The sequence below is a fragment of the Cuculus canorus genome, chromosome 1, assembly GCF_017976375.1.
Source record: "Cuculus canorus isolate bCucCan1 chromosome 1, bCucCan1.pri, whole genome shotgun sequence".
NCBI lineage: Eukaryota > Metazoa > Chordata > Aves > Cuculiformes > Cuculidae > Cuculus > Cuculus canorus.
The window spans coordinates 193,282,464-193,295,977 of record NC_071401.1 but is presented as its reverse complement, the minus strand read 5'-3'; the positions used below and the strand labels follow the sequence as shown (position 1 = coordinate 193,295,977).

Sequence of the window (13,514 nt, the reverse complement as noted above, 5' to 3'; positions counted from 1 at the left end):
CAGCGTCCTCAGTATGGAAAAATTGGCCATGCCCAAATGAAGCTACTGTGCTGAAAAAAATGGTTTTGCTAGTATAAACTGTGCATCAGTGAGACAGATTACTGAGTACAGCTTTGCCATTTACTGAAAGCTTGAACATGTGTAAAAAATAGCAAGTTTGTTAATTACTGTCATTGGTGTAGCCGGCAGTATGATAGTAACTACATGGATTGATAAAATAATGATACTGTGAATGTGGTTGTGTGTCTTCCACCATTTCCAGCTTTTTCATTCTTTTCTTTTTCAACAATAGTTTTTTCTTTATAGATTAAAGAATAATGAGTTGAGTCCCAGTAATATTAAGAACTCTTTTAATATACATCTGTAATGTATGCCTCTCTAAAATCAATTGCCACATAACATTTTTGTCATCCTTTCTTTTGACCTCAAGATATCTCAGCAATGCAGAAGACCCGAACTCACTGATAAAATACTTGGTGGTGTGGCACAAGAGAATTTCCTTTCTCCTAATATAAGTGTTTTAAATAAACTGTATTGGTAAAATTCTAATAATAAAAGAAATGAAGTATGACACGAAAATACTATAAATTTAAGGAGAGTTGGTTTGTTTTCCTCTCCTTTAGGTATGTTTAACAAACCTGATTTTTAGAGAGATATTTTAAGATTTAATTTAATTTTGTTTACATTGTTTTAAGATTATTTTAATTTATTGTAATAATGGAGGGGAATAGAGGAATTCCACCAGTGATCCTAGCAGTCTTATGTTCAAGTTACAGGCTTCATTATTCTTCCATGAATTCTTAGTTGACTCCCCGTTCTTTTATCTCAAGGAAGTACTTGTTTATTTTCTTATACTCATGGGGGAGATGTAAGCATTTAGCATCCTTTCAGCGTCACGATAGGGACATGGTTAATCACATCAAGACTCCTGCTCAGTTTGCTGAGAATACCTGCAGCCTAAATTAGTGATACCCAGTGTGGGAGACTTTGATGTAGATCTTATGCTTGTTTGGAACAGAGCCAAAAAGTAGTAGCATGCAAATGTTCTTTCACAATATTCATATGTGGTCTGCATCCAAGCTGCTTCTTTCCTCCTTCTTAATATTTCCATGGAACTTGGGACAGTTTCTGGGTATTGTCACAAGGACAGTATCCCTTTCTACACTGAGCACAGGCAAACAGCCAGGTGTCTTACACTTGGAGATGGTATCCCCTCCAGTTTAGAGCTTTCTCAGTCTGTTGAAGACATCTGCATTCAATACAGTTCGCAGTTTTGGAAGCATCCACCCTCTCCACTGTTGCTGCCAAACAGACCTCTATGGGAGAAACTTTCTTCTCTACGTATCACTGGTAAAAGATCATCCACTATTCTCTCTCCTTTGACGTGGCCATGTGTTCCTGCCTCTGTGAGGCAATTATCAGTAATTACTATAATACATCACCACTATATTTTAGAAGTTTAAGCTGGCACTTAACATAAGAGTCACCTGCTTTAGTACTGCAGATCACCAGAAACATGTAGCATTTACTGCTGTGCTTCCTTCCAGCTAAGTCCAGCCCAGCTGAGATCCTCTGTCCCACTTACTGAAGTCGTCTTTAGGACTAACTATACGTACCGAGAGACGTGTGTGTCTGTCTGTAGAAGGATTTCCCAGTAGATCTATACTCTTCCAGCAGACAACTTTTTAACCACAATATCCTTGATATATTTACTTGGACAGAATAAGCTGCACGACATTCTGTGTAGGATTTATACCATTTTCTCAGCAGTGCGGTGGAGAATGATCAGTAAGGGCATTTATTAGCAGCTGCTTCAAAATCTGGCCATTTCTCACACTGCTGATCAACATAGCTATGCTGTGAAAAGTTTGAAATGCGAGGGGAAGTAGAAGTTGCCTCCTGCAACAGTTCTGCTCCTTTGGAATCAAGAAGCTGTTGGCCAGTAGAGGGAGATTTGTGAGCATAGGCAGGGGAAGCCTTTTCAACAGTTGGAGTGTGGTGTGGAACTCACTCCCAGGAGGAAAGCAACAGTTTGACAAGCACAGACCAAAATGCAGGGCTTTTTAATTTGGTGTTGTTGGGCTTTGGAAGTCATATTTCCTCAATAGCTTATTGCAAAGAAACTTAGGTGCCTGTGAAGATGGAAGAATACCTCCAGGGGATATACAGCCATGAATTCATCCAGGCATGGAAGGCAGAAAGAGATTACTTCATTGTTACTCTGTTACTAAAAAATTTGCACAGAATTCAGTAGTTGCAAAAGGGGAGGTCTGTGACTAGACAGAAACTTATCCATTTCAGAGACAGTCAAACTGAAACTGAATCAGAAACTGCTTTCAATCACTTTGGAGAAAAAGGGATGGTTTTGTTTGCTCTTTTATCATTGAGCTGGAGCTTAAGCCAGGCTTTTACTAAGAAGAAACTGTTGAACATAAAACAAAGGAAGAAAACATGGTAATTCCAGTTACCAAATAAGTTCAACTAAAATCTGAGCTTCCCCCATACAGGCATGGCCAGTCGAGGGCAGACTACATTTGCTAGTCTTGGCTACACTGCAGAGTTGTGTTGAAGCCTCTGTTTCTGCTTTCCTCTCTAGCTCCCCCTTCATCCCATGCCACTTCAGTATGAGCAGTACAACTCCTTGTTTCTGCACCGCATTGCTCTGATATGTGGATTTGCCTTTGTGAGGATCTGTTTGGTTTAGGGACCAACCTCTGGGTCCCAACAGCTAGAGCTTTCCCGCAGCAATCCCATTGCTATACCTCACTGTGTATTAGTATTCCTGAACCTTCCTGTGCATATGCACGCTTCAGCTTAAATTGGATTTGCTGCAGGAGGGACAGCTCTGTTCCTTTGCCACGGTTCTGGCAACACTTGCATCTGTAGGTGGCTGTGATGCTGCAGCTTCTCTTTAGCTCCTCAAATTTGTGAAATTGGAGAGAATCTGGTGAGAATGTGGATGGTACCTGGGCCTCTGAAGGGGATCTGGACAGGAGGTAGTTCCTTTCCTTGGGAAAAGTCTCAGTCCCCACTGATGACATGATTCCGTTTTAAAAGGTTTTATGTTCTCCTGGCAGAGTTTAGGATGCCAGGCTTGTTACAAGCTCTGGCTGGTTTCAGCTAGGAATGAACAAGAACCCCTGTTTCTTGTAAAACAAATTTCTACTCACAACCTATGAAGTTCTGCAGTTGATTTTGAAAAACACAGGTTTAGATGGAATTTTGCATATTTTTAATATGCTTTTAATATAAACTTAATAACAACTTATAACTTCTTCCTTGTTTTCTCTAGGAATGATTGAAATTGTGAAAGATGCTACAACAATTGCCAAAATCCAGCAGAGTACAGTTGGCAACACTGGTGCATTTAAGGATGAAATACTAAACCAGTGGCTCAAGGAAAGATGCATGATTGAAGAGAAGGTGAGTTCTTCGAACTTTTAAGTAGGATTTTCAAATGCACCTAACTAATTTAGGAGCACAGAGCCCATATGATTGTGTTCATGAGTTTAAAAAAAGTCCATCAATGTTCCGTGTACTCAGCTGTGTGCGTCTGTGAAAGAGCCTTTAGCATCCAGCTGGCCCCTAGCTCCTGAGAAAAAAAGATGCTTTAGAAGTGACTCTTTTGTCTGTAGTGTTTTGAAGTGATAAATGAGGAGCAGATTGAAAGGACACCGAAGACCACTGAAAGGCAGTGTGGTTTTAGAGTATTTAAATACATGTTTGGGTACTCACAACTCCTTTGCACAGGTAGGTATGTCCACTGACCTACTAGGGCTTGCTGCCAGCTTTTTTTCTCAAAGTGTGGACAGCTATATGCTTATTTTATCTGCGTGAAGGGATGGAGCCTGCTCACACAGAATAGTGAGGGCAGTGCAGGGCTGTGATCTTAATCTCCGCTACACAAAGCTGTATTTTGTAAGGCAATTTGTCTAACTACTGATAGATGCGTGTCAATAGAAAGGGATGTGACTCTGATATTTAGTTTCTAGCACTGAAAGATTTAACATCTTCAAGATTTATTTTTAGTTTCAGGCAGCTGTGGAAAGATTTGTTTATTCTTGTGCTGGATACTGCGTGGCAACCTTTGTACTTGGAATAGGAGACAGGCACAACGACAACATTATGATTACAGAAACAGGTGAGTTATTTTTTAAGGCTTTCACACAAGTGTCTGTACTTCACTAGATTTATCTTTCAATTTAATAAATGATGGATTTAACAATGAATCCAGATCTGTCAGCATTGCTTGTGAGTTCAAGTCCTCTTGTGGCATCGAAATGTGTTGTCACCCCTCTTGGCCTTCGTATAGGCTCTAGATATTTTTCATTAATAATGCCATTCTTTTCTAAGGATGAGTTTGTGACAAACTGAGTAATGAGGAATGTAAAACTATTTTTTTTTTAGTTTCTAGATTAAGATCTAGAAGACAAAAGAAATCTTTAAAAGCAGACATCTGTTCACCTGTCTGAAGGGTCACTGTCGTTCTGAGGGTGTTTGGTGCAACAGTATCTGTGTCAGAATTCAGATATTACTGGACTACTTTCACTTCTGAGGAACATAATTGCTTTTTATACCTTTGTAGAAAATCCTAGAAAATAAGGGTACATGGAATGTATTGGATTTTCTACTGGAGTCTCTGGGATGGTTACAATCCTCCCGAAAGAACCATATTTTTTTTTGTTACAAACTTTGGGAATCGTTTCTGTAGCTGCACATTGGTTCATTCCTAATTTTACTTACCTGTGGAAGCTGCAGAAAGAACCCTATAATGAGCAGTACGTATGGAGGAGTTTTATTCAGTCTTAGACATTCAGTTCCAGTGTTGTGATCCTCTTGGTTCATAATTAGTCTTTACATAATGCTAAGAGACAGAAAATACTTTTGGGCTTAGTTAGAAGGCTGTATATTTAATATTAATTATAAGTTTTACCAGTTGAAGGCTAGAGAGAAGTACCCTGAAGGAAGAAATGAGCTAATTGAAGACTACAGTAAAAAAATTTACCAGAAATGCTGGAGGAAAAGAGGACAAAGAAATGCTTTAATTTCAACATTATGTGTAAGATAATTCAATGTTAGTGCCTGTTGGCAGAAAATTGGCAGAGGAAGGGAAAGGTTATTTTGTTGTGGTCAGGAGCCAGATTTGCCTTAGAATCTTCAATGGGAGCTGTCTTGACAACAGAAGCCAGAACGGTGCCAGCTGTGAGGTCTGTAGTGTGTCAGATTTGGTAGGTTGAGAGGATTTGGGAACTGGCTGATATGCTGCAACATATAAGGATATTCCACCTACGGATCACTGTTAAGTATCATCTTATATAATTTGATGTTTTATCTCTTTTTTATGTGTATATCACTGTTACAAATCGATGTTTTTAAGTAACCATACTCTTTTTACCCTTAAGTCTTCTCTGCCAGTGGAAGTAATAAAATAATCTGAAAAGCAGTAGCATATTCTAGTCCTGTAGGTGTAGCAATCCTTAAAAAGGGAGTTTTTCATCACTTTTCTGGGAACTGATAACCTACCAGAATCTTAGTTACCCAAAGAGTGACAATGTAGGCTTATTCTGTACAGTACTGGGTGGTTTAAAAGTTAGTAATACAGGTCTGTGAGCATGTTCTAGTGAATGACACTAGTTAAGGAGCTGGATAGTGCCAGAATCCCGTGGGTAATTGAAGTATAATCCATAAGACTTTTCCATGTAGCGATGTGCAGGGAGCTGGTCGTTCAGGATCTGAGGCACAAGCTTTCCTTGGTTGATTGCTGTAAAGCTGTGAGTGTGTATTTAGAAAATACAGCAGTTCTGCCAGGGTTCTAACAACTGCCAAAGATAAATAAAAACTAATTTTGCCAAGAGGACAGAATTATAGATTTTTAAAAAAGAGAAAGAGAAAATAGTCTTTTCTGCTGAACAAAAGAGTGATCATACACACCCCAAAAAGAGATTTTGGAATTACTGTGAATACAAGTGTTCTTGTCAGTTTATTGTGTTTGAGACTAACTGTGACTTCTTCTTTATAAAGGTAACCTTTTCCATATAGATTTTGGCCATATCCTTGGGAATTATAAAAGCTTCCTTGGCATTAATAAGGAAAGAGTTCCTTTTGTGCTAACTCCAGATTTTCTGTTTGTTATGGGCACTTCCGGGAAGAAGACAAGTCTCCATTTCCATAAATTTCAGGTAAAGAATGAATATCTAGCTGCAAATCAATCAAGCAATGTTTTTTGCCCTCAGAAATAAACATTTATGCCTTAGTTTTCAACAGTCTAGGCTATGTTAATAAAATTTTCTGACTCGTGCTACAATTCTGGGATATTTTAGGCTCAACTAAGTGCAAAAATTATCTGTAAGATTATGAAAACTGGAATTCAAACAAGAAGCCACATTGAAAACCTTCGGTTAGCAGTGGACTAGATAGGCAGTTCTTTGTTTTTTGTCTTGATTGAAAATACTTTGTGGAGGGCTTTATTATTTGTGTTATTAGGGGGAAACTCATAGCACTAAGCAGAGCCTTCAGTGTATTGCGAGCAGGTGCAAGGAATTCCTGGCTGGCTTTGCCAGTGTTATTCCCTCCTGATTCTGCCCTCGTGTGCTGGGGCTCAGAGTACTCCAGCTGAATAGAAATCTGCAGTGACCGTAAGCTATGTCAGATTCTGGTTATGTGAAGTGGATGGACTTAACACACTGAAAGAAAAGAATGGTGTTTCAAGTCTGTTCTGTTGCAGCTTCTATTTGAAATGCAGCCCCTCTGAAACAGTTGTGATATTTCAAGCCTTTGTAGGACCTGGGCAAGGAGGGAGCAAGGCAAAATGCTGTTTAGTGTGTTTAATGAAATGGCTGAGCAGAAGTAAATGAATATCTGGGTTGTTATTCCTGTGCTCATATTTACGGACTTTAAATATATAAATACCTGATGAAGAAAGCAGGTTCCCTCTAATATCAAAAGAAAAAGTCTCCTCCAACGTGCGAGTCAAAGCAAAAGCCTAACTTAGATGTTCTGGATTCCCTTTGGGTGAAGCAGTCTCTCCATCCTAGTAAGGAGTTTGGGTTTCTAACCTGAGTGCCTAATTAAGGCTCTCACTGTTGGATGATGGACATTTCCCTTTGAACTTACACGTGGTACAGCACATAGCGAGGCAAATGTCGTCCTTCAGCCTAGACTTCTGAAAATAACTAAAGAACCAGATGTGATTTTCGAGTCTTAGTTTTGCAGAAGGACTAGCTTTATTACAGTGCAAGTGTTTTGAAGGGAGCATCTAGCTTGAAGGATTTAAGAGCAGGGTGTACTTTGCTATGGGAGGGGAATGCTGAGTCGTGCTCTCAGAGACGCCTGTGAGCTGTGCTACATGCAGGAGGGACGCGATTGCTGCTGCTGTAAGCCATGTGCAAGTGTGCGGCTGAAACACCACTCTAGGGTATGTTAATTCATACAAAACCTCTGCTCTGGAAGCAAAAATTAGTGTGCTAATGAAAAATTGCAGACTAGCAAGCTGCTAGTGTCTGCAGCAAGGTAATGTTGCGTTTGTATATAAGGTTCATCCAGCTTTTTAGAGAACATCTGACCTTTACTTCAGCAGCCCAAATACCAAAAGCAACAAGAGGTGGTTTTGGCCTTACACCTGTGCAGTAAGCTGTGCTTTCGTCGTATAGTCCTGGAGTTTACTGAATACACATTCTGCCACTCTGGTACGTATTAGTAAACATGGCTACTATCCCACTAATGCAGGTGGTTTAGGAATGCCATGGTAGTGACAGTGTCATTTCCGCTAGTGTTATTGGCCAGATGAAAGGTGATCGATGTGCTTTACCTTTGTGAACTGTGACTGTGATGTGTGGCCATTTTAAGTGGGATGATTTACACACAGACAACAGTACTACTGACCGATAAAAATGTAAGTTCATGTACAGTTCTGGTGCATTAGGTGTTTATAAACTGCTATTCTGGTAATACTTTTTAAGGCTTTTCTGTCTCAAAGACAAATAAAATACATCTTTACAAGTAAAACAGTAACAAGAGCAAGATCTGCATCACACATTTTGCTGTAAAAAAATAGATGTTTTAATTGTATGGTTAGAGTACAAAAATAAACAAACTTATAGCTTCACTTTTTAACTATCTGGTTTCATCATGTTTCCTAATACTGAGGAATTCATTCAGCATACCAGCTGACTCACATTTGCGTCTTAATGGAAAAGTGTCAGCATTTATCCTTCATTAATTTTTAAGAACATCTCTCATTCATTTGTATTTCAACTACATTAAAGTGAGTTGTACTTTAGAGGAATACTTTGGTTTTTTACAAGTTTTGGTATTAAAAATATTTTAAAATACCTTAAAATATCTACTTTTTTAAAGAATGGTATTGCTCTGTCGCCAGTTGGATACTGTCCATACGGATGTGTTAGCCATAGCTCATATTGACTATGTCAGAAGAGATTAATAAGACAAATAATTTTGACCGAGGCTCACTGCAGCAGAGCACAGTTCATTATTATTGAACTTATAAAGCTGTCAGTGGCCTGGCAACTTTTCTGGAACTGGCAGTAAAGCTCCTTTCTGTTAGGTCTTAACTGAAATTTTGCTTCTCTTTTTGTTTGCATTCCTTATGATGGTTTGATGCAAATTACAGGCCAGAACTTATCAATGACATCACAGAGATGCTTAGTAGGAAGCAGTATTTGGTGGCTTTTGGTCCTAATTGCACAAATGTATTTATGCATGACTTAATCTGAGAAGACAGGTGTTTTTCTGTTCCATGTATGAATTTTTCAGCTGCCTTAGTAGTGTCCAGGTTTCTTTTGCTATAAGTGTCCTATGTGGTGGCATTTCCTTTCCAGCCCACGGCCAAAACCCAGGAAACTCTCTTACTCCTATGTACTCCTGTCTACCTTTTCACTTCTGACTTGTAGAAACCCTTGAGAGCCTCCTTATACATCTTCATAGCCTTCTGAGCTTTGTCCATCTACCTGTTACTAGTTTGCCTAAAATTGCCTTTGCTAGTTTTTGCAGTAAGTTTTGATGCAGTTTTATTCATTATATTTAATTTAATTCATTATTTTTTCGTTACTCTGCGGACTTGATAATACAGAGGTCTGTGGTTTTGATGTTAATCAAATTCTTCTCTACCATTTGTTTACAAAATCTTGTGTATTTGATTGTCAAACAAAAGCCACAGAAAAAACAAGGGAATTCATCATTAAAAAATACTTGTTTGTAGTGTATTGTACAGGGAAGGCATGGCCAATATAGCAGAACTTGGGCACTTTATATTATGAAAATGCTTAACCTTTACATTACTAATACTTAGGACAGTTTCAAGTTCTCAAAATAACTGTTCTTTATTGTCTCTTGGACAATGGGATTTTTGTTTCTCCTCAGCTCCTTTCATTTTGCCTGTGGCTTTAGAATAGTTAGTGTCTTTCCTGTTAATCCCATGGTAAACATGTACATATCCTTGACACATATGTATCTGTTATTTTTGGTTCTCTCTGCCTCTCTCAGAAGTGTAAAAATTAGTTTCCTTGGAAGATATTAATTCAAAACTGAATTCAGTTCTGAATGAATAACTGTAACAGATCTTTTTAGATCTTTTGAATACCTGGAAGGACTGCTTTGAGATGCAGTGGTGCCAGGTTCTTGACTGTGTAGTTGTTTTTCTGTCTCAGACAACTTCAGTAGTGAGATGCATCATCCACAGAGAATTGTAAAACCTTCTTTGATGTAACTGTAAAGAGCTTTCATCTCTTTCAAGAGGAACAAAACACACACTAACTCTTGTGACAAGAGTTCCCTGTTTGAAGTTAATAATACATAAGTAGAATATTTTTTTATTTATTTTTTATCCTAGTGTCACCGACAGAAACTAATCCTTGTGATAAGACTATAGTCTTTTCTGTTGTAAATGGTGCTTTGACCATAGTTATTTATCTTCTGCTTTGCTAGAGCTAAATTAACATTAGATATCATGAGTATGATCTTATTTCAGGATAGAATTTATTTGGAAACAGAGCGAAAGATTTGAGAGCCCAGGCAAAGGGCAAAAAGAAACCCTACAGACAGATATTCAACATAGCACGTTCCTTCCTCCATATCTTCGTCTCTGGTTGGTTGTCCTGGTGTTGCTGATGTGAATAGTGATAGATGTTGAAATTACTTGTATCTAAGGAATTAAAAAACATACACCTTGTCAAAAATAAAGTGTTGTAGAGGGCTGATGAGATTTGATGGAACTTTACATGAATATATTTGGATTTCTTAAGAATTCTTTAATAAACTCAAGTACATTTGTGGAAAGGTTAAATTGAATATTTAATTGGGTAAAAATTAGCATTGCTTCAGCTTTGGTTTTAATAGCCACAACCTTCTTGGAAATATTTTTCATCTTTTTACTTTCCTGCAGCATAGGCCAAATTTAACTTTCTAATATATGATTGATTTCTGCATTACATTGTTTTCCTCAAGATGCTGTTTCTAAAAGTAAATGAATACTAAATTTAATGGAAGAAATAATAATTTCAGTTTATGTAGTAGTCACATAACACTGAAACTTAACACTTATTCTTTTAAAAAGCATCGCATGGTTTTCCAAGCTGCAGAAACTTCGTTCTTCTGAAGGTAAAACACAGATTACTTATATATGAAACTGAAAAAGCTATGAAAAAAGATCTGTGGAACCCAGTATGACAGCACATAAACCTAAAGTCCTATAGCAAGGCAGTGTGCCTGAAAACTAGAGCTGACACTTAGAAAAATCTCTCAATGCCAAGCCTGAAAAATCTTCTCCATTAAATAAGCTGTCAGCTCTGCAGTGTTGATAGACATATATATAAAATGAAGAACAGTCCCCTGGAGGTGCTGCTTTGTTCAGTATCACCTGCCAGCCAGGATCTTTAAATGGGAACATACTGTTTGGCAAGGAAGAAAGTGAATTATTTCTGTCTCTTTTAACAGTCGCAGAAAGAGATTATATGGCAGGGAAATTAATTTGAAATTTTGACAAAGCTAAGGTTTTATGCTTTAGTAATTGATAGAATGTGATTAAAAAGAGCCTTCAGTTTGTACACCAAAACAGTACTTGTTGCCCCAAGGTGTGGTGATGAATGAAGTAATACCAAGCAATGGACACAGAAGTCTGTTTCGTGGTTCTGCTCAGGTGAAAAGCTCTCTTGGGTCTCCTCTCTCCGATGTACTGGAGTGATTGAGTAGCATTGGTTAATGAGTCCTGTGAAATTCCTACACCTTCCCAATCAGTTCACCTCATCAATTAACAAACCATTTTTCTTTCTTGTAGGACGTATGCGTGAAGGCTTATTTAGCTCTTCGACATCACACAAACCTTCTGATCATCCTGTTCTCCATGATGTTAATGACTGGAATGCCCCAGTTAACCAGCAAAGAGGATATTGAATATATCCGGGATGCGCTGACAGTAGGGAAAAACGAAGAAGATGCCAAAAAGCATTTTCTTGATCAGATAGAGGTTTGCAGAGATAAGGGCTGGACTGTGCAATTTAACTGGTTTTTACATCTTGTGCTTGGAATCAAACAAGGAGTAGAAAAGCATTCTGCTTAACATTTTATGTAAGTTAACTGTGGGTGTGAATAGGAGGTTAGTGAATTTGCATGTTATTTATGCATTCTGAATAAATGAGCAGTCAAAATTGCCTTTACTTTGCTGGCAGCTTATGGATCTGAAAAGGCAAGGACTTTTGCTCTGCCCCTCCAGAAGACCTTCCTGCAGTTAAGGGGGTTTTTTAACGTCTAATAAAACTTCAGGCTGCTGGATTCTTTTAACTGGGTGCTTTGCTGGTGTGGCCTGCATTTTTTTTTCCTTAGTAATAATTTCAGATAAATATGAAGGAGGAGCTTGAGTAAGATGATAACCTTCAAATTCAAGTAGAAATCCCCTACGACATTACCTTAATTGTTCATGAGAGTCAAGCCCTTAAAAAGCAGAAGAATCTCTTGAAAATCTACGGTTATGTTGAAATCTTTGTAGGCAATTCACTTATTTCTCAGGATGGCTTACAGTCAAGTGTTCTTCACCCACAGCCTTTTGTCCCTTCCTTAAGACTTCGTCCTTTTTGGGTTTTTAATATGTTGTCAGTAGAAAACACATTGACTCAACTGCCAGAAGAAATTTCCTTACTGCTGTTGTAGCCTCCTGACACACACAACCAAGCTTGGCCGCCCTGCCAGGAGAAATTAATAGTTACCTGTAAGTTCCTCAGGTTTGAACCTGACAATCTAAAGGGTTAATTTTGAAAGTCTTTTTTACTGTACTTTTAATGGGGAAAGTCCATATTATATCACAGATTATATTCTTACTGTAAAGTTACTAAAATTCTACCTGTACAGTAAAGGCTTGTAAAAAAAGCAATGGTACTTCCCTATTCCTCAGAGAAAACTCCTTATGTAAGAGTAACTGATATTTTTACCAAATATTTGAGAAACCCAAAGTTATTTATTCTTTGGAGATATATTTTCAGATTATACCTGGAAGGAATTAAATGTAGCCTTTGAAATTGTGTATATTTTGCTATTTATTTTTAAATTCCTTAAGAGCCTTTACTACTGGAAAGCTATTTATGGAAGAAAAAAATCCTTATCTTTAGTTTCAGTATTTAAACTTAAAAGAGGAAAAAATGGGCAGCGTTTAGTAGAATTTGAACTTCTCTATTGTAGGATGTCTGCAAATTATCAAGTCTGCCTATGGTAGGAAAGGATAAAATATATAGCATGAATTAGTCTTTGACTTGAATTATTATTGTATATTTTCTGCTAAGTGATTTTTACCAAAGAGAGAACATGGCTTACAATGTTGCTTGTTTGCACTTGTGCCTGTGTAATTTCTTCTTTCGTCGTGGCTTTACATGGGTTTTACATTGCCTTTGAATGATTAACTGAATTTTTAAATTCTGTTGTCATTTGCTTCAATCATTTCACAGAACCCTTAACATTTTAACTACTGCTGCCAGCCATACTACTGAGTGTATTCTTGAAGGATCTTTAATAAATGTACTGTAATTAATGCCTCTGTTATGAGATGTAGCCAATTATTCTAAATGTAGATGTTTAATTGGTTACTGTGCACAACAGTATTTTTTATATATATGGTAGACTCTAGTTAAGGAGATCTAATGTGTTAAAATGTAGAGTATTTTATTATTCTCTTACATTATTCTGTGCAAGAAAGGCTTAAGGCAGTAATAAAATATAAAATATGTACTAAATGGTGAATATTGTCTTTTAAATGATATTTTTAGATTTGTATTTTGAGGATCTGAAATAAATGGACATGTTCTATTGACTTGATTATCATTCATTAATAATATGCACTTTTGCCCAAAACACATGTACATATTTTTTACCCAGCTACTTAAAGACTATGTAATCTCAGTAAGAAATCATATTCAGTGTCGCACTCAGAGGAACCAGTTTAGTTACATATTAATAATTCTGTACCATGTCAGCTTTCTTAAATTTTAACAGCATCTCGTATTAGAATTGCAGTT

General features: G+C 37.5%; 1 protein-coding gene across 3 annotated transcripts in view; it reads left to right on the top strand.

Moving 5' to 3' along the window:
• The window catches only part of PIK3CG (phosphatidylinositol-4,5-bisphosphate 3-kinase catalytic subunit gamma), a 35,713-nt gene extending 22,422 nt beyond the window's left edge, over positions 1 to 13,291 (top strand). For 2 of the 3 annotated variants that reach the window (XM_054079598.1, XM_054079604.1), the window contains exons 8-11: positions 3,293 to 3,423; positions 4,030 to 4,141; positions 6,022 to 6,179; positions 11,291 to 13,291. In XM_054079598.1, the coding sequence (XP_053935573.1) occupies positions 3,293 to 3,423; positions 4,030 to 4,141; positions 6,022 to 6,179; positions 11,291 to 11,572 (683 nt within the window). In that variant the 3' untranslated portion in view covers positions 11,573 to 13,291. The remainder of the gene's footprint in view (positions 1 to 3,292; positions 3,424 to 4,029; positions 4,142 to 6,021; positions 6,180 to 11,290) is intronic. The other variant, XM_054079614.1, reaches the window with a different exon arrangement.
• Positions 13,292 to 13,514: the final 223 nt, after the last annotated feature.